This window comes from Euprymna scolopes, chromosome 1 (assembly GCF_053919585.1).
Source record: "Euprymna scolopes isolate OS-2025 chromosome 1, ASM5391958v1, whole genome shotgun sequence".
Taxonomy (NCBI): Eukaryota; Metazoa; Mollusca; class Cephalopoda; order Sepiida; family Sepiolidae; genus Euprymna; species Euprymna scolopes.
The window spans coordinates 24026648-24048876 of NC_136482.1; the positions used below are offsets into that span (position 1 = coordinate 24026648).

The 22229-nt window shown below is 34.9% G+C and overlaps 1 protein-coding gene across 2 annotated transcripts in view; it reads right to left on the minus strand.

The window, feature by feature from the left end:
- Positions 1-5530: 5530 nt before the first annotated feature.
- LOC145287211 (uncharacterized) overlaps positions 5531-22229 on the minus strand; it is a 188470-nt gene continuing 171771 nt past the window's right edge. For both annotated transcript variants that reach the window (XM_080135459.1, XM_080135458.1), the window contains exon 3: positions 5531-6352. In XM_080135459.1, the coding sequence (XP_079991585.1) occupies positions 5941-6352 (412 nt within the window). In that variant the 3' untranslated portion in view covers positions 5531-5940. The remainder of the gene's footprint in view (positions 6353-22229) is intronic.

Consider the following 22229-nt stretch of genomic DNA (forward strand, 5'->3'; position numbering starts at 1 on the left):
CCAGGGCGGAACGTCTTTTTTCTTTTTGTAACTTCATCAAGTAGGGCGTTATTTCATATAAATATGAATGTGAATACTACTGCTAACACTGGCGAAACATAATTCGTCTCGTAATTATTTGATAAAGTGTGTTTCCCCGCCTTAAGATACATTTTCCAGTTATTTATATGGATCAAAGGATACCAGTTTATAAGGTAACCTTAACTACCATTTCGATTCTTCAAAATACGGGGGTTGTCCTACCACCTGAACTTGGGGACGTTGTCAATCGTAAGCAAAAGAAGAGAATTTTTATGTATTTTCTTTTTATTCATTTTTTCTTTCTTTCATTATTTGAATGCTCGATTTTATTTATTTCATTATTTGGATGTTCATTTTTATTTATTTCATTCTTAGAAGCAAAAGAATGAAACTCCTTAGTTCTTGCTTTCATTTCCCTTTCTTCATTATTCATTTCTTCACTTTATTTTTTTCATTTCTTCTATTTTTCTTTTCTATTCTTCTTTCTTTAAAATACCACCATCTTTGACTTTTTATGTACTTTTGTTTTGCTGTTTATTAATTCATTACTTTTGTTTCTTCAACCTTTATTTTTCTTTTCATCCGTTCCTTTCATTTATCTGTTTTGCTATTTTTATTCTTTCATCCATTTCTATTTAACTTTATGTTATTCGCCATTTTAATCAGAATGTTCGTTTTGGCTAAACATCTTTAGAGTATTTATTGTATGTTTACGGCATAATCATGCTGACACATCGGTTCCCGATAGATCCCAGAAGTAAAGCATCGTTGATCCTGGCCAGTATTAAAATGGGTAACTATTTGGGAATACTAGGCGTTTTTTTTCCCCCAAATATATTCATTTTTCATGTTGACTTTGTTTCGAGTCGTTCTAGACTTCTCATTGCTTCTGGAATAAGACAATGGCAACTCATGGGAGATGTGGTTGGGATTGCCCGACCCTTACTTCACTATTACACGGGGAGGCACTTTTACTGGGAGTATCTATTGTCTCTCGAGACAGAACGGATGCTAGTATATTTATTAATATTTTTCTTCGTTTTAATGACTTTTCTTGCCCTTCCGTCTTTTTTCCCAAATATATCATTAATTTTTCATGAAATTTTTTCTTGCATTTTTTTACTTTCAAATTTGTTTGGGATAATCCGTCTGTATTTTCTTTCTTTTATTTGGCATATATATATATATATATATATATATATATATATATATATATATATATATATATATATATATATATATATATATAAACATAAAAATATTGATTGTTTTACTTTAACGAAACAGGTCTGTAAAATGTACCGACGTTGAAAGAACTGCTTGTTAATATAAATGAAATCTTGGAATATAGCTATATTGTATATTATATATATATATATATATATATTTGTATGTATATATCTCATTTTATATTGGCGTTTTAGTTGCAGCTTTATTGACGTGTACAAAAGTAAAACATAACATATATACAAACAAATTCAAACATTTAATTTACTCAAAAAGTATTTTAAAAATCATAACAGGCAAAACAAATGACCATTTTTCATCTTCCTCTTTCATAATTTCTTGTTGTGGTCAATAATTCCAATTATTTGTCACTGATATTCCCGTTTGGCTGCTGCCAAATATTCCTTGAGAATCCTCCTGAGTCCATGTTCTCTTGTCGATCTGCCTGCAAATTTTAGTCTCTGTATCGGTTGGTTACTGCGCCGCTGCCAGCGTTGGCATACGCACCTTCGCCGCCTCCTCCTTCTTCTTCTTTTTCTTCTTCCAACTAAAATATTTAATTTAGTTGCTTTTTGCTTTCTGTAGATCCCATTGTTCATCATCATCATCTTCATGACGGGCTCCTTGCCCGGACCAATGTGATTCTTCCTCTCCAGAGTTTCCTGTCTTCCATCAGCTGCTTCAGATCTTCAGGTTCACAGGTGGCGTCATGTGCTATTTGCTGGCTGTACGTGGATCTAGGTCGTCCTTTGCTTGCGCGTCCGTGTCGTGGAGTCCATAGCAATACATCACTCACCAATTCATGCTTGCTCCTCAGACAATGACCAGCAAATCGTAGGCGTCTTTCTCTGATAGTATTAGATATGGCAGGTAGGTTGCCATAAAGTTGCTGTTTTGTTCAGGTTTTCTATTAATAAACGAAAACCCGACACATCAATTAGTTGCTCATTCCAGGAAAGCTGATAAAGTCGATGCTATTCAGAAGTAAGAGGAGAAAACTAACGAACGACCATGTTTGTTGAACGGACAGAATCAGGGCGAAAGCAAAAATATTAGAACGAACAGCGTTTATGTATAATTGTATTACTGTTTAAAACTAAACTTCGCGTGTCTGTTTTTCAGCTTACTACAATATGGTCGTTTTCAAGTCTAATGTAAAGAAGTTCTTGTTGAGTGGTCCTCTTAAATAAGCAAAGTCTACCCAATTCTCACCATTACCAACCAATACGCTGTTGCGTCACAAAACACTTATCATCGAGTAGCCTTCAGATCTTGATAAGTGGTGACGCCCTTGCATAAAAATAAAAATAAATAGATTTTATGGCTTTTGGAATTAAAAAAAAAAGATTTGCTTTACTGGGACAGAGATCATGTTTTCTCCTCTTTTCAAAATATCGAAAACCAATTCAAGTTATGTTAGGTGTACATTTGTTTGGTTGTATGAATATGACGTGTCACAAAATATTTCTAAACACCATTTTAAAATGACGGCCATAGGGTTTATCTGCTTAAACTCTGTGGTTCGTTTATACACATCCTTACAATATATATTCATGTATTTAAATCAGCAGAAACACACAGAGAAATGTACACATTACATGTTGTTTAGCGAAATATGGAGATTAAAAAATATTTTTTTATAAGTGTTTTCAATGCGTCGTTTCTTTTTCGTTTTTTTTTATAAGTGTCGTTTCTTTTTCGTTTTTTTATAAGTGTTTTCGTTTTTTTTATAAGTGTTTTTTTTATAAGCGTTTTTTTTTCGTTGTTTTATAAGTTTTCGTTTTTTTTATAAATGTTTTCAATGCGTCGTTTTTTTTTTTTCGTTTTTCTTCCAGACGCATCTGTCGCCTTTTTAATTTATAAGGATTCGATGATTTTTAGTTATTCTTTATTTTTCAGTATTCCTTTATTTTCATGAGTTTTTTCAACTTCAACTTCTACATTCGTTCTAATCATCTATGTATGTGGATGACAATACATACATACATACATACATACATACATACATACATATATATGTATGTATGTATGTATGTATGTGGATGACTATATATATATATATATATATATATATATATATATATATATATATATATATATATATTGTCACCCACATACAGACTGTTTTGCTAAATCACAGTTAAAAGGTTCTATTTGAAAAGCCATCAAGTCATTTGTGTGTGTAAGTTGCATTTGACCGTATTTCTTTCGACTCCAAAACGTTGATTTCATTATATATATATATATATATATATATATATATATATATATATATATATGTGTGTGTGTGTGTGTGTGTGTGTGTGTGTGTGTGTGTGGAAATACATTTAAAAACAGTTAAATGTCTTCCAGAATAATCTGTTATCTCCGAAAAAAATGGTGAAGATAGCCAGCGCGATTTGTTTATAAAACAAAAATTAATTTTCCAGTTCAATCCTTGAAACCTATGGTACCATGCTGAGTTGAGTTACTTTCTGTAACTTTATATATAAGTAAATGAAAAAAAAATGAATAAATATATTGCTCTTATTATTAAATAGTTGAGCACTCTGTTGGATTTTTTTATACCAAACAAAACCAAATAATCGCAATTATAAATCTGTCTATATTAATAACCGTTTAAATATTATCATCAAGACACATAAAAATTCCATCTCACTGTTATGGAATCAAACTATCTCAGTATCAGAAAGCCATCTTTATGTAGACAAAACATTTTTCTTTTTTTCTTTTTGATTGCATTAAATTTTTTTTTATCGTTCACCGCTATTCATATAATGTTTTACTTTTTTTCTTCTGTTTTATTTTATTTTGATTTCCTTTTTTTTTTCTTAGAAAGTTTGCATTAATTCTTTTTAAAAAGTTTTCATTAATTGTAACGGATTTTTCATTGCGTTTTTATTAACTCCGTGTTCGTAATTTGTTGGCGTTCAGACATATTCTTCTCTGATAAAGCCTCCAAAATATAGATCTCTTTATTTCGTTTTTCATTCCTCATATTCTATCAGCAAAGTTTCTGACGAAGGGAGAGAAATAACGATTTTCTGGGTCGTGATCTATTCACCTAACACTATTTTATCCTAAAATAGTATTTTCTTCGCTCATTACATCAAGTGGTTTTATGCCTTGCCAGAGAAAAACACCCCAGAGAGACGGAATAAGAATTCCCCTGTTTAATGCTAAGTTAAAAAATTAATTGTTATTATCATTATGCATTTTATTGGGTTACTTTTTAATTGCGCTTCATGTTTATTGCAGTAAGTTTTTTTTTAACGGTGGTCACCACTTATCAGGGCCCGGAAGCCACTCAGGGTTATTTAAGTAAGTAAATATTCTGAATATTGTTATGAAGGTAGCTGACGTTTTTAAATTTCCGGTTTTGTTGTGCAATTAGTTTCTGTTGTTTTCAGTTGGTGGTCTGTCATATTTGTCACACTGACAATTAGAAAAATAATTTTGTGTGATCAATACTAATTGAATAGTTTTATTTCGTAATATATATATATATATATATGTGTGTGTGTGTGCGTGTGTGTGTATGTGTGTCTTATTTTATAATATATATAATATGTATGTACATACGTATATATATGTATGTATATATCATTTCATGTACCAACAAAAACCGTTGAGGAGATATAATAGTCCTCACGAAAATGAAACGCGTAAAATGTGTAGAAAAATTGTAATATATATATCTTCATAACTTACTGTATATATATATATATATATATATATATATATATATATACATATATATATATATATATATATATATATATATATATATACATAATAATTCAAGATACCACACCATCTCTCAGATACAATTCATCTCATCAATTAAGATCATGAAGGTAACGAAAACTTAATGAAATAATAGTTTTGTATTTGCGAACACATTACGCAATATATTTGTTCAACTAGTTAAAAAAAAGAATTATTGGGTAGAAGATTTGACACGAAATATCTATCTGTCATTTTGAACAAAATATCGATGAAATCTAAACAGTCATATATAAATCGCACCATCTATCGCGAGATATAATGTATATTTGGCGACAGATGGTGCGACTCATCGATAAGAATATAACTGTCGCAATCAAGTCGATCTGAATGAAAACGATCCTACGAGGACCCATTACAGCAGGATAAACATGGTAGCAGGGAATACATACTTACATATATATATATATATATATATATATATATATATATATATATATGTATATATATATATATATATATATATATATATATATATATATATATATAATGTCGATTGTTGAAATAATATTCCCACATGATGAAAAAAGAAAAAACCAAAAAAATATTTATATAATCTATCAACGGTTGCTCTTTATATTAAATCATCTTCAGAAAGTCTTGAAATAAAGGCAAGACGCTGATGAATATATAAAAGATTTTCTTATTTTCCGTTTTCATGTTCCATATATAATATATATATATATATGTATGTATGTATGTATGTATGTATGTATGTGTGTGTGTATGTTATTTCTTGTTGTGTTCTCATTCATGCCACTAATTTACTTTCGTTTAAGCCTTTTCATAGTTTTCATAGCTTCGCGCCATTACGTTTTCCGCCATACTTCTTTCCTCTTTTTCTTTCCTTCTCATTAATAGTTGCTTTCTTTTTTTTATGTCCAGAATCTTTTTGTCCTCATGACGTCAGTTTAATTCCGAGTCATCTTTATCGATAATACCGAACTTGCGGCCGAGCCATATGCATTTTGCCTTGACATCTTCCTGTACGAGGTTAAAGCACATAGCGATCAGCGAGAGGCCAATGACGAGGTACAGCGCGCACAGCACGAGCTTTTCCTGCTGCGACCACGACTTGATGTCTGTGCCGGGCACGATGTCGCCGAATCCGATAGTGCTGAGCGTGATGAAGCAGAAATAGGAACCGGTCAGATAGTCCCAGTCCTCCCATAGGGAGAAAAGAAGCGCACCGGCAAAGATGTACGACGCGATTAGTAGAATACATAGCGACGTCGGCACTTTTATAACTTCGTTGCTTTTCTCCACCTTGCGTTCAATGGCTTGCACTCCGCCCAGCTCAGGATCATGTATTCGCCGTCTGAAATAGCAAAAAGAAAAAAAAAAATTAAGCCTATTACAATATTTTAAGAGTAGAGCGTAGAAAACATAGTAGAAAACAAGAAATGCGAATATGAATATTACGTCATCAAGAATCAAGTACCCCCATACATGTCATTTATGGAATTGTTAATAAAATCAACTACATTATCTGTAAGTACAAATAAACCTCTTTTTATACTTTTTATTGTGTGGTCACTGCTAGGATGAGGGTTAATAAGTGTTAGGTTGACGGCGAAATAAAACCCTGATGATCAGTAATGGTGGAAGTTGGGTAGGGTTTAATTATATAAGAAGGCAGCTCAACAAGAACTTACTTACATTAGACTTGGAAGCGACTATGTTATAATTAGTTGGGAAGCAGTTCCAAGATATTTTGTTCCATATACAGACAGATCTAGGAAAGAAACTCTGCTCATGGAGTTTTTGTTTAATTTTAGACTCACCTAGAGAGTAAGGTAAACTGTTAATAATTGTAGCTAGACGAATATTTACTCCAAAGGTTTTAATGGGCGGAGGATAGATTGAAGCTCAGTCGAGCACTTGACTTATCAAACAAGTGTCATTTGTGAATTCGCAACATGTTTCTTTGTTTTACAAAAAAAAAGTACAAACAAAAAACACACAATTGTACAATAAAAACATATTCTAAAAAACATATGCATAAACACCCACATCAGAGTTCAGCGTCCATTACTTTTATGTTCAAACTGATCAAGAATCGTAGTAGTTTTCAAAGCCAATCTATGAGATTAAATAGAGTTCACAACTCCATAAGATGTTTGTTTACATTGGATTGAAAACGACAATGTTGCAGTCTGTAGGGTAACATTCTTGCGGGAACATGTAACATAGATAGGAAGTTCTTGAAAAAAAAACAGGTTCATGGAACGTCAAGAATGAGAGTTCATATAGAAACGTTGTTTTAATTTGAATAAAATAAAATACGCATCAAACTTTACAACATGGCAAGGAAGAAGAAAAGGGGGAAAAAAAAGAAACAAAACAAAACACTGAAGATGGCGTATACCTCTGAAATATATTTGTGATAAATTTCAAACAAGTAAAATTGGCTTTCAAGCGCACTTGATGCGTATTTTATTTTATAGGTTCATGGAAGTTCCATTTGCTGTTATGTACGCAGAACAAGAGTCAAGAGTTGTTTGCAATATTAATAGTAAGAGTTCTTTTTGAGAAGGTTTGATGGGATTAATTAGTAACCTTTGAAATGCAGATAGAGTAAAGAAATACTAGCGACGTTTCTTCTGCGAGAAAAGAGGGTGGTGTTGTGGAATAAGCATCCAGAGATTTACATGTGTGACGTAGTCAGTTCCGACTACGAACAGAAACGCCTAATCCAAATATGCAAAACTGCCGACTAAAATACTGTCGTACCAAAGACGAAAATACAATTGACATGAGAATCTGCGTAAAATAATAACAACAAAAACAAAAGACCCCCCCAAGTTTGTGAAGCAGTTTGCGGTAAAAAAGTATATACATGTAATTATATATATATATATATATATATATATATATATATATATATATATATATAATATTATGTACCGATTTTAAGCATTTACTTAAACAGTCTTCAATACGTGAGTAAAGCTAGGTAGTAAGTTATGAAAAATTCTGCCTAGCTTAATTGCCATATATATTTCCATAACCTACACCCACATATGTGTGTGTGTGTGTGTGTGTGTGTGTGTACACACACACATATATATATATATATATATATATATATATATATATATATATATATATATATATATATATATATATATATATTGGTGCAAAACTTTGCCGGTCTAAAATTTCATCATATTTAATCTCCTCTCGTGATGTAAACTTAAGGCATTCTAAATAGTTTTCTAATCATTGAAATAAGTGATATTCCGATGGAGTAAGGCCAGGAGAATATGCAGGATGGGGCAAGGTTTCTTCTAAAAAATCTTTGGTCAGTAGTGCCGTGTGAGGACGAGCGTTATCATGAAATATGGAAGATGACTTAATTTCTGTTAACTAAAGGCAGATTGTTTTCGGATCAAAATGGGTGGGCATATTACCGAAAAATATAAATGATGCTTTAATGATCTAAACGAAAAAGTTGTAAATTAATCATGGTGATATGTTTAATAATGTGCATAAAATAAATTACAATATTTTCAGATGCACCTTCTAACAAACCGATAAAAGCTTTTGCATCGACTTGATACATTTTTACTTTAAAATAATCACTAAAATAAAAAATAACAAAACCAACAAACCATCCTAGAAAACATCTATACACACAAACTACATACATTTTGCAAAATAAATAAACAAAAAATTAAAAAGCAAAAGGACCAAAAAAGCATAAATCAATCATCAAGGAGCGTTCCAAAATTAATGCTTTTTTTTATTCTGCCCTAATGTATCAAAAAAGATTGCCCATTATATCATATGACTGAACTTATGCATTCATGATCTGAAAGTTTCAATTGCAGGTATTGACGGTGTGAGATCCTAAGAAAGCAACTCCTGTCATGGACGTGCGTCAGTAGCAGAAATTTCTGGCAAAAATGCATTGTGAACGGTCATAACTATGTAGCAAAATAAATTCTGGTACACAAAAGGTCGCTCGTTTTAATGATACCACTCCAGTCTTCGTAGCTCTTTCAACATTTTTGAGTTAAAAAAAATAGAAAACTTTACTTTTAGAACGAACCTTGTAAATTGTTCGACAAAGTTTATTAACGTTCTCCAATCTCGTAAATATTCGGTGAAATTCGCCGTCAATAATGTTAGAACTGGCACTTTCTTGGATGCATATTCAGCAATTGTACCCCCCCCCAATAGCGGATCCTGCATAAGTAAGCGAATAGAATATTATTAATACTAACACTTACGCTAACCCTAATTCCTTGGTTAAATAAAACAAAGTAACTCTATGTTTATCTTCATTGTTTACTGCCACCGTTAACGGTATTTTCATAACGATAAAAATAACGATACTGATATGTACCTATCGCGATTCGCCATCAACTGATGAAAATAAAGATCGCCGTTCGTGGCTATTTATATTACTGACAACACTAACAGCAACAGAGTAGAACGACGTTTGATAAAAGTGCATTTATAAATACGTGGTTTCTTTTGTGGTCCCACGACTTATCGGAGAGAGACCTATGTTTTCAGTGGCATCCGTGCGTCCGTGTATCCGCCCGTGCTTCCGTGTGTTCGTTATTCCGGACGGTTTCCAGATAACCGTCCATTAGTTTTCCCTAAAATTTTGCCACAAATTGTATTTCAATAAATAAATGTGCATAGCAGAAAATTTTTTTTTGCAAAAATTCCCGTTGCGTCTCCAAGGGCTCAAAAGAGTTAAAAAAAAAATGCCCCAAAATGACCACAAATGACACGTTTTGCCCCATAACTTTTGATCCATCAATTAGATTTTTCTGAAACCTAGCCAAAATGTGGAGCCCATTGTTCTTAATATAAATCCAGTATGGGTGATCCTGGCAAAATTCTGGTTCGCGTCCACGGGAAATTTTAGTGCTAAAAACGCCCCCTTTTGTAGCTCTTTTTTCATATTTCTCAACAAAAACTTGATATGTCTGACTATATGGTGGTCAACTCAAATATACATGTGTTAAGGCCTGAAACTGCGCCGTTGTCCATTTACACTGGGATTCGGCATCCCAAAATGCTCAAAAGAGGTTAAAAAATGCCGCCAAATAGTAAAAAATGACACTTCTGCCCCATTAGATTTTCCTGAAACTTGGCCAAAATATGGAGGCGATTGTTCTTAATATAAATTCAGTATTGGTGGCCCTGGAAAAATTCTGGTTCGCGTCCCTTTGGGACTTTTAGGGCTTAAAAGAATGCCTTTTTGTTCTTTTTTCGTATTATTCAAAAACTTGATATGTATGTCTATATAGTGGGTTTTCATGGCGCTGAATTCAAATATACGTCTTAAGGCGTGAAACTGTTTGTCCATTTTCACTGGGATTCGGCGTTCCCAGGAGCTCAAAAGGAGTCACAAATGTCCCCAAATTGCAAAAAGATGACACTTTTTACCCCATAACTTTTGCCCCACCCATTAGATTTTTCTGAAACTTGGCGAAAATGTGAAGGCAACGTTGGCCTTCACACTTCTCACATTCATCATTTCTTCACTATTTTTTATGGCGTTATCTCACATGCAACACCAGGGGGGGGGGTACGCACGCGCGGCTTTTTTTTTTTTTTTACTTTTTTTTTCCATATTCACCCAAACAAGGAAAATTGTTACCGAGACATAAAGGACTACGGTAAATTAGGAGTCATGCCTACAGAAACACTCTGACTAGAAAGTTGAGCAGCGTGATGTCTGTTCGCATTACGTTTCTTAGTTTTTGCGATGTGGATTGATATATCGAGTAACATCTAAAGTGAAGGCGTGGGATTTGCTGCTTGTCTGAATCGTCGAGAATATTTATGTCGAGGGGGACATTAATGTTACTGATTCATCGGACCACATTCCATTAAAGTAGTTGTAAAACCAGTACAGGGATGCAGCATTGCGACGATAGAACAGGGGTTGTAGCTTGGTTGCATCAAACTATTTTATTCAATCCATTATACTTTAAAACTGAAACGATTACATGAATTTTAAAGTCTATCAGTTCGATGGAAGAAACTAGAAGGCTCTCTCGCATCGAGTGACATCTATAGTAAAGACACGGGATTTTACTGCTTGTCGGTTTAGCGAAGGTATACACACTAAAAGGGAACCAGTGCTACGAGTTCATCAGACCACATTTTATTAAATTACTTGTAAGAAAACGCAAGAATGCAATCTTGTAACAGTTGGGCATGGGTGGAGTTTCAGCGACAGTGTGACCTATTTGATTCGAGACTAGTTTTTTGGACCTGAGTCTAATAGAGAAAGACTAGTGATTGATACACTGGTCTATATGTAGTAACCATGTTACATGCATAGGCGAATGGTGACTTTGTAGAAATTTACCCGCCATTATTTCAACAAAGAGAGAGAGAGAGAGAGAGAGAGAGAGAGAGAGAGAGAGAAAGGAAAAATAAATTTCAAGTAAATGCGCTACCAGACAATATCGGCTTGGGACAGCTAACTTTAAAAACAAAATCAAAATATACTATCTTAATGAAACAAATTAAACCAAAGTTTCATTGACAAATAAGTATTTATTCGAATCAAGAACAATCTCAACCAGGATTCATGCAGGCAACTAGAAGATGATAGCTTTAAGTAAGACTTGGTGGTGAGGATATTAAAGAACAATGATGCCAAGACTAAGCTCATAGCCATTACTAATTGCAAGAAACTTTTTCAATCACTAATTGCAATGGCGAATGATACACTACCTGAAAGTACTTCGTCCAAACTCCTCGGCTTAACATTCACATTAACATTCACATTCACATTCACATTCACATTAACATTCACATTGAGGTCATTGCCAAGTCTACTGCGAAGATTGCGGGCTCCCTCCACAGTGCTAGAAGGTTACTCACATCTGGGAGTATCCTGTACCTTTACAAAGTCACTATTCGCCTATGTATAGAGTATTATTGCCACATCTGGGCTGGGGTTTTTAAAAAAAAGTACCGCCAACTTTAGGTCCCGCACTAGCAACCAATCTCCAACTTCTGTCTCATCGCCGAAATATTAGATCTCTGTTCCTGTTTCACAAGTATTTTAATGGAATATGCTCTTACGAACTCAAAGTACTTGTACCCCTTCGGCGTAAATATCTCCGACTAACTCGACAAGCAGCAAATTTCCACTCCCATACACTGTAGAGAGCCCAAGATGCCTTAAAATATTCTACTCCGTGTTTCTTACTTCGAACTTCTAGACTTTGGAATTCTCTCCCGGGTTCCTGATTCCCTGACTCTACTGGCATAAGAGAAGTTCATCAAGTGCAATGCGAACAAACATTCCACATCCAGACCACTAACACGAGAATTGAAAGAAACTAAGTTTTTATAAATGTCATGTCGGCGGGCATACACAGTAAACAGAGAGGATATTCAACAATCGGAAATTGAAATGTTGCACGCACGCACGCACACACACACACACACACGCACACACACACACACACACACACACACACACATATTTTTCCCCTCTTCTTTTCCCTGATCTTTTTATATTTATGTCTCGGAAGTAGAGTGAAAAGCATAACTTATTTTTCTTTTATTAATATTATTGGAATCTTTTCTTTTTTCCTTGTACACATTTTTGTGAATTATTCCATGGATTTCTGCCTTTGGATTATTATGGACCATCTTCTTCCAAGTACGGGATTTCCTTGGATTTTACTTGTGCAAATGGAAATTCAATTAACTTTCTTGAAGTTATATATTTGGATTTTATCGTCACTGGATTATTTATATTCCACCGGACTATCCATTCATGTGTAATAACCTTTTTCTTCATCATATTCCCTCTGCTTCACTTTTTTGTTATCAAGTAAGATCTTTGACTTACTTGTTGTTTCATCAAATACTTTTGCATGCAAAATCCGATCCCGAATTTTGCTAATTCCTACCCTCTGATGAGAAGGAAAGTATTTCTTCGAAACTCCGCGGATTAAGGACTATCCATTTATCTAGTGTTTCCTTTTCAGATTAAATATGTTTTTAACTCATTTCAAAGTGTTTTTTTAACATATTTTATTAACTGTTTGCTCATATATATATATATATATATATATATATATATATATACATATATATATATATATATATATATATATATTTAACAATATTTCCATTCCAAGATGGCGGCCGAGGAAAAAAAGCGATGCTTTATCTTCTCTGGAATTCCATTTTTTCTGTCATCAGGTTCTCATGTATAATTCTTTCTAAGCAAGATAAAAAAATGAATTCTATATTATTTCTGAAGAGTATGCACATGAAAAGATTCGATATTGACATAATAATACGATTATTTCTACATAACGAAACAGATCTGTAATAAATATGCCGATATCTTAAAATGCCAGAAGAATTTAGTAAGAAAAATAAATATTTGGCACTTGAAATATAGTTATACTGCTTCTCAGCTACACTGGGTCATATATTCTAAAAATGGAAAAATCTCCCATTCCTGACAACTTGTGCAAGCGAGTGTTTACATAAGACTTTGTAAGATTGGCTGTGTTTCAGGACTTTACATTCACTTTTTAAAGTCTGTTTTTCCTTCAATCTATGAAGCAACGCGATGTGCGATGTAGTTGGAAGAATTTTGATGAGGTGTTTGAAGTGCTAGATTAAAGCAGCGACACGTACATGACCCGCATTCACAGACAGATACCCCCTCCCCTTCTAACATTTTCAATCTCTTTGATACACACGATGCATACGTTGTTCGCATGTGCAGCTGGGTATTAAGCGATGAATTGGATTTCATGGATAAAAACCCTCCAAGTTTTGCCACCCAAAGAAATGCACTATAAGACGCCAATATGAAGTATCTTAACGAGTAACGCTGTGTTTTAAACTTCGCCAGGTTTCCTTCGTCAGGTTTTCGTTATCTCTAATATAACAATACCTCTGTGTTTCATATATATATATATATATATATATATATATATATATATATATATATATATATATATATATATATATATATATATATAAAAGTGAACATATCTGTGTGTCTGTGTGTGTATATTTTCCTACGCAATAACTCTGTCAATTTTAAGTCTACAGGCTCGAAATTTGATATACAGGGTACTGAGATTTGGGAACATCTATGTGATCGATTGTCGGCCAGAAATTTAGCTGTTAAGGGGTCAAAGGTCAACGATTTGACCTTTGAGATTTCTGCAAAAATCCTCCGACAATTTTGTGTCTAAACACTTGAAATTTTAGATATAGGTTCCTTGGACATGGATATAACTTATTAACTTAATTTGAGCTCAAAACAATACATTTTAAGGGGCATAATAGGGGTCAAAGTTAAAATAATTGACCGCTTTTTTTTGCTCAACATACACCTCCAAATACCCGGGCAATGCCGGGCACCCATGCTAGTATATATATATATATATAAAAGTAAACGTGTCTGTGTGTGTATGTGTGTACATTTCCCTACGCAATAACTCTGTCAATTTTAAGTCTACAGACTCGAAATTTGATATACAGGGTACTGTACTGAGATTTGGGAAAATCTTTATGTTTAGGTCAAAGTTAAAAAAATTTACCGTTTTTTTTTGTTGCTCAACATGCACCTCCAAACACCCGGGCAACGCCGGGCTGAAATGCTAGTATATATATATATATATATATATATATATATATATATATATATATATATATATATATATAAGGTGTCCGTTTTTAAAGGAAATACAAATAAAATACTTCACAACTTATATTTAGTCTTCGAAGTAATCCATCGTCATCCATCATCTTCTGCGGAAGAACTCGGGGATTTTGGACACAAAAAGTGCGTGAGGGCTTGGCACAAGTGTGCTTCCTTTGTGAAGGATTTCCCCAAATGATGATTAGTCAAGAAGTGGAATAAGTTATCATCGGATAGCACAAGGTCAGTCGAATAAGGTGGCTGGACTTGTGTCTCAAATCCAAGTTGTTGTATTGTATTTCTGACTATCCACGCGATATACGGCATGGCGTTGTCGTAATGTAAAAGTTCACCTTTGCGATTTACCGGTGATGGCTCGTTTTTTTGTGTAATGTCTGGCGCAGACGTTTCAATTGCTGCGAATATCGGTCTCGAATGACCGTTTTGCCCGTTTGCAGCAATTTATAATGAACCACTGGACAACCTATTCATCTGACACAGAACAAACTCTTGCGTAGATGCATAGGCGGTTTTGCGGCGTGAAGGACCGCATCCTTTGGAGACAACGCTGGAAATTTTCATACACAACTCACTTTTCATCACTGGTAAGCACTCAATTGAATAAGGATGTGGTACGATGGATAGAACGCAAACTTCTACCCACAACTGCTTGTCTTATAACTGATGGCCGAATACAGTACGAATACCGTTTCTATAACGTCTGATGTTCCTACTTCCGCTTATCCGAATTCGAAAACAATTGTTACACGCATTTCATATATATTTCAGCTTCATTTAATCGCTAATCAAAGAATGGAAAAATTTTGATGGTTACTTAGCGCGCACGCGCGCACACACACACACGCACACACGCACACACACACACACACACACACACACACACACACACACACACACACACAAATATTCCAATATATATAATACTCCCCGACTGTGTACTATTTCTGTCTGCTGAATAGCATTTATAGGTACTTAATTTCATGTTTAATTGCCAGAAGCCTGGATGTAGACTGCTAGCTTACGGAGTCAAGCTTGAGTTTGTGACTTGGTTCGAATCTCCCAACCGGCAGTAATTGTCGTTTCTTACATTAATGATTGTGTAAACAAGAAACATCAGTGTTAGTAGTTATAAAAATAATTATTAATTTTTATTTATAAAAATGTTATCATTATAAGTCCTTTTAAGAAATTAAAGTCAACACCCCCATTAGGGAATTAAGAAAGAAAAAAAAAAACGGCCAGTATAAGCGTAAACTGCAATAATCTGATTTCCTGCCATTAAATACGGACTGACTAATATGACATTCATAATTACTTCATTTTCCTTAATTCCTGTGTTGACTTTGTGACAAGTTCGAAGATTCCGTCTGGAAGTAATTGTCGTTTTTACACTGATGATTGCGTAAGCATGAAACACTAACAGACTATAGGTCTAAAATAATTGCTAATAATTATTTACAAAAATATTATCGCTATATATATATATATATATATATATATATAATGAAATGAAGCTAACAAAAATATATAACAATGCAAACTTATCAAGAAAAAGCTCAACACTATTAAGGGGAACAATTAAATATATAAAATAAAAGATGAGAAATAAAATTTACATATAACTTTATTATATTATCAGATCAATAAGGAAAGAATAAGAGACAAAAACTTCTGTAGCCCATGACATTTCGAAGCTAAATTCTTCTTATCAGAAGAGAAGACAGGCCAACATTATGCAAAATATAAGAACATTCTAAACTAAATGTTCTTAAGCCAGCTTTTATCTATATTTTATATAATATTAACCTTTTCTTTCTTTTGATAGGAAGTATTTAACTTCGAAATGCCATGGCCTAAAGGGGTTTTTCTCTTCTTATTCTTTCTTTATTGATTTTTATATGTAACTTTTATTTCTCGTGTTATTTTATATATATTAGTAGCCTGGCATGGCCATAGGTGAGGCAAGCAAGCCCCCCCCCCCAAAAAAAAAACAACCTCTAAGCAAAACTCATTTCAAAGCAGCCAAACTAAAATCGGCCTAACAGTACACTATATATACAAATGTAGGTAAGTTTGGGCATATTTTATTGGTTTTAAAATATAGGTTCTTTTTTTACCAATTGTCAAAACAATTTAACCATAGAATAACATTATAATCTTCAAAAAGGCCCACTAGTTTTTATGTAGGGTCGTACCATAGAACCAAAGATATAAGAATTTTAATATTAAACTTGCCTACCTATATATCACCATTTTTGGCAATTTTATAAGTTCCAAATCTCAGCGACTATTGATCAGAATTTAATAAATGAAGGCTTGTTGGAAAGCTAATGACCTGAATTGTGTAGTGGGCCATATGACATTTGTCAATAAGGTTGCACATTAAGGAGACTATTTATCATTCAGAGCCTGCTTTTGGCACTTTTTTTACAGCCATAAAATATTTCAATCGTAGTTATTTTTTCTCCCTAGTTTTGCATTTGAATTACAAAATATCTTAGGTTTCCCCCAAACCTCTGGCCTTGATGAAGAGGAAACTAAAACTTGCTGCTATAGTTTCAAATGATCTGAAATAACAGCAAAATGAGACTTGATTCCAAATATTTCTCATATGTTATGTCTCCCAGCTTTGGTTTTCATACATAAATAAATTTCATAAGGATTATTTGATACTAGAGATATTCATAATCGTACTCTATTTCCATTTTAAAGCAATATTTCCTGAATTTAGATTTCTTCTTAAGACACATTTGACTAAAGCCTAAAATTTGAGGCATGCTCTAAAATAATACTAATGCAATGGATTTGGTTAAATGAAAATCAGGATTCTAGACATAAGTTCATTATATTTTGATTTTAAGATTTAGATTTCGCTATTTCCAATGCTGCCCGATTGTGCACAGAACATTGTCATGGCAGTTTTTTTTAATCATTACTACTTCCATGCTGGCTCATGATAAATTGAAAGCTAGTGTTTTTGTTTGTGATACTAATGGATTCTTTCCATCTGTTTTTTTTTTGTTTTTCATCACTTTCCTTCTCCAAGATAGGTGTGTTGTTTGTTTTTGTTTTACGGCATATCAACCCTTTTCAGGTTATTTAATACCGAATCCAAAGATTTGGAAGACATTTTTTTTAATAGAATATATTTGTTTTCAAGTCGGTTTCTATTTGACCCATAGTTGGGACCCTAACAGGTACTACCACTCCGGGTCAGAGTGAACCTGGTAGCAATGGCAATTAAAGGGTGGCTTCACACTTCCCAAAGCCCGCAAGCTGGGGACTCACCACTGGATATAGTTTAAGGTCATATCCAGGACCCCTCCAAGATAGATTGTCTTTACTATGACTGAGAGTAGATATTACACTGTGGTTGTGTTATCGGCAGCTCCAGTAACTCTCGCTTCTCCTTTTTTGTCCCTCAGTCCTCATTTCCAATAAGTGATTTTTCTGACAAGGGGTAAAAAAAAGCTGCTTTCCAGGTCGGTAATACTTCGTGAATAGTAGCCTGAGATGTCGGAAATTTTTCTGTTTCCATGTCTATCCTTGTGGCCATGTCACTAGTAAGGGTGCTGGAGGTAAACGTTACCCGCCTGATAGTCATGGACCCGAACCTTGGTTAACCACTTAGGAGGCTGCCCTATCAGCAGGTGCAAAGTACTGGGGCTGCTGCCATTTGGTGAATGGATTCTGGACCATGCAGTAGTTTCCGGTGGGGCCTCTCGATGCCATACAAATGGGTAATTGTTACGGCTTTACCTTATAATGTGCTACAAAAAAATTCCCTCTCTTACTTTCCCTCTCTGTCCTACTCTAACCAAGTCTGTCGACCTGTTCCACAAACCCCACAAACCCCAAAAACTCAACATGAAATATCTAAAAAAAAAACAAAAAAAAAACACGAATAAACCTAGAACCCCATCCTCCAACGTAGACCCCTATTACCATGTCTCCTTCTCCAACATCAGGGGTCTACGTTCCAACCTTCCAGAGGTTGAAACACAATTACAGGAGATGAAACCAGACTTACTCTTTCGAAGCGAAACTGGAATAGGGCCGACCACTTCCCTAGATGAGTTCATAATAAAAGGATACTCTAACTTAACATCTAAATCTGACCCCCAAGATCGCCATGGACATAGAATATGTGTCTACATTAAAGATGGCTTCCCGTGTGGTAGAGATATATCTAGAGAAGACCCTAATTTACCTTATATGTGCTTCCAGGTTGCACTTGCTTACACCACCGCATTCATATTTGCTCTCTATCGCCCCCACAACAGCGGGGTTAAGAGTATATCTGAGAAAATTGACTTCATCCTGTCTGCTCATCCTTCGGCTACCATTCACATTTGCGGTGACTTCAATGTCCATCATGTGGAATGGCTGACGCACTCAAATAAGACAGATGATGAGGAGAGGTTCTGTCATGATTTTGCCATTGCCTATGATCTCACTCAGATTGTTCGCGAACCCACCCGTGTGCCCGATACTACTGGTCAGTATGCAAGCCTTCTAAACCTTTTTCTCACAACTTCCCCTGAGCTATGTTCATGTTCCGTTCTATCTCCTCTGGGATCCCCCGACACACAGTTGTATCAGTTAAGATAAAAATGAAATACAATAAGTCTTCAGATGTACCTCTTCACCGTAATGTATATCGATACTCTATGGCTGACTGGGATAGCTTTCGTACATTCATATCTGATCTACATCTGCATTCCATGTTTAAAAAGGATGTATCAGACCTGACCGAATGGTTAATTGTAGGCATAGACCGATTCATACCATCCAAAAAATTCCAACAAAAACCTAACAGCCAGCCATGGTTCTCCCCAGAATGTGCTGCTGCCATTGCGCACAGAAATCACTTTTTCCATAGCTATCAACGTAATAGAATTACTGAGACTAAAGCTGCCTTCAGGATTGCCAGCAACCACTGTAAAAGAGTAATAAAAAATATATGCTCAGTCCGTCAAATCCAAAGTAGCTGATCAGCGGCTTGGTTCCAACCAGTTTTGGCAAATAGCAAACAGGATCCTGAACAGATGCGTGCGTTCTATCCCAACCATCATCAATGGACCTGATGTCATCTCATCAGCATCAGACAAGGCCAAACTATTTGCCAAGAACTTTGCAGCTAACTCTATCCTCTGCGACGAATGTCATCAACTTCCCGTATTTCCTCCTACAACAGACAAAACACTATCCAACATACAAATATCTGTGCACGAGGTCGCCAAACTAATCAAGAACCTTGATTCCTATATCAGCTAGATCTACAGCTGATGTGCTAACAGTTATATCCCATAGAATTAGTGAATCTCTCGACAAAACTTCCTTTCTAGGGCAATTGCTCTTGACATATCAAAGACCTTCGATAAGGTTTAGCATAAGGGCCTACTTCATAAGATTTCCAGCTACGGTATAACTGGAAATGTTTTCTCAATAATTAAATCATTTCTCTCTGATAGGTTCATAAGAGTAGTGGTTGATGGGCAGCAATCAGAGGCCCACAGTATTAATGCTGGAATCCCCCAGGGGTTCATCATGGGCCCAACTCTCTTCCTGATCTACATCAATGATCTCCCAAAACACATAATTCATTCGTTGACATCTATGCTGATGACACGACCATCTACGGCAACACATCAAAGGCCGTAAATGACAAAACTCTCTCTGATTCCCTCTCCTCTGGTCTTGAGCGCGTGGTACAGTGGGGGAAGAGATGGCTGGTTCCTTTAATGCATCTAAAATCAAGCTCCTAACTTTTCATCACCAACGCTCTGTTTCTTATCTAGCATCAATTGAAATGGATAGCTCTCGTCTTGGGGAGGCTTCATGTTTTGATAAGCTCCTGGGTTTGACCTTTACTCCTGATCTGAAATGGAACACGTATATCAAGTCTGTTGCCGGGCCGCTGGGAAAATGGTGGGAACCTTCTACCGCTCCAGAAGATATCTCACTACTGATGCAATTCTCTATCTATATAAAAGCCAAGTACGTCCAAAGATGGAGTACTGCTGCCAAATCTGGGCTGTAGCTTAAAAAAAAAACGGCCTATCCTGCCTTGACAAAGTAAAAAATAGACTTCGTGGCTTGGTGAGGGTTGCTCTCTTCAATTCCCTGCAATCTCTCTCCCACAGAAGAGACGTTGCGAGCCTATCTTTGTTTAATCTTTATTTCCATGACAAGTGCTCGTCCGAGCTCCAATCTCTGGTCCCCCCTCGCCAATCCTTCATGATAAACACCCGTCTAGCTAAAACCACTGTTAGTAATTTCCCCCACTCTTTATCTGTGCCTAATCAAAACGTAGATTCCCAAATACACACAGGACCTAGTATTTCCAAATGGTCACACATTTCGTACTGGCTAGACTCGACGTTACTTTACTTCGATTAATTAACGGGAACCAGTGTATCAACGTGTTACTTTTGCATATCAATATTTGTACGAAGAAATAAAACTGTTATATTTGGGTAATTCATTTTTTATCCGTTTCAGGATGAGTATTCTAGTTTTTAAACTTACTTGTGTATAATACGTTTGTCTGTACAGAATTCACAGTTTTCAACTGATCTTGAGCTCGGATTTCATTTATAATTGTAAAACCTTCGCTACATTTAGCTACATTGAAGTGCCAAGATATAGCAAAACAGGTGTCGATGGATGGCTTATATAAGTGGCGGTAGGTATCTGCGTAAACTTGACGTGCTATAAGATCAATTTTGTGTTAAATAGTAACATAGACCAGACTCTAAAGCTTTAATAAGTAAACTAGTCTTAAATCTTAAGTTTGAGACATGTTCTACAATCAATATAATGGAATGGAATTTGATCAAATTAGAATAAGGATTGTAGACATAAGGTTTAGTATCATTATATCTTGATTTTAATCTTTGTTTTATGTTTCGCTATATTCGGTGAGACCAAATTGCCCACCAAGCATCTTTATGACAGTTTTCTAATCCTTACTACTTCCGTGCTGGCTCATGATGAAGACAATTCTAAATAATATGAAAGCCATACTTAGTTTTTTTTTCATTAACTAATATACAATCATCCGTGAGAAACTTGGAGCATTTGCGTATTAGTCATCGTGATTATGTTGAGAAACGTTGAAAAACATAACGAACATCGTTGCATTCACCGTATTTCAGATAAGATCTTGTGTGGATTCTAATTTGAGAACTTAACAAGCGAAAACGTTCTCTCGTTTCGGGATTACGAAAATAAAAGAAAAAAGAAAAAAGGAAACGCATTCTATTCGAGAAAAAAGCAAATCATTAATACGCGTTTATGTATAAAATGTGTCTTCAGTGATTTCATCTTTCATGTTTACTTTCATACCTGTTTGATACTTATGTTCGTCTTTCTTTCGTCTTTGCTATTACCGACGTCATTTGCACATGAGAAAGAACATGGCGACGGATAAGCGAATCGATCGCCGAATGCTACGATTTGGCCTAGTAACAAGCTAGGATGCTCACGCGTTTATCGAATAATAACC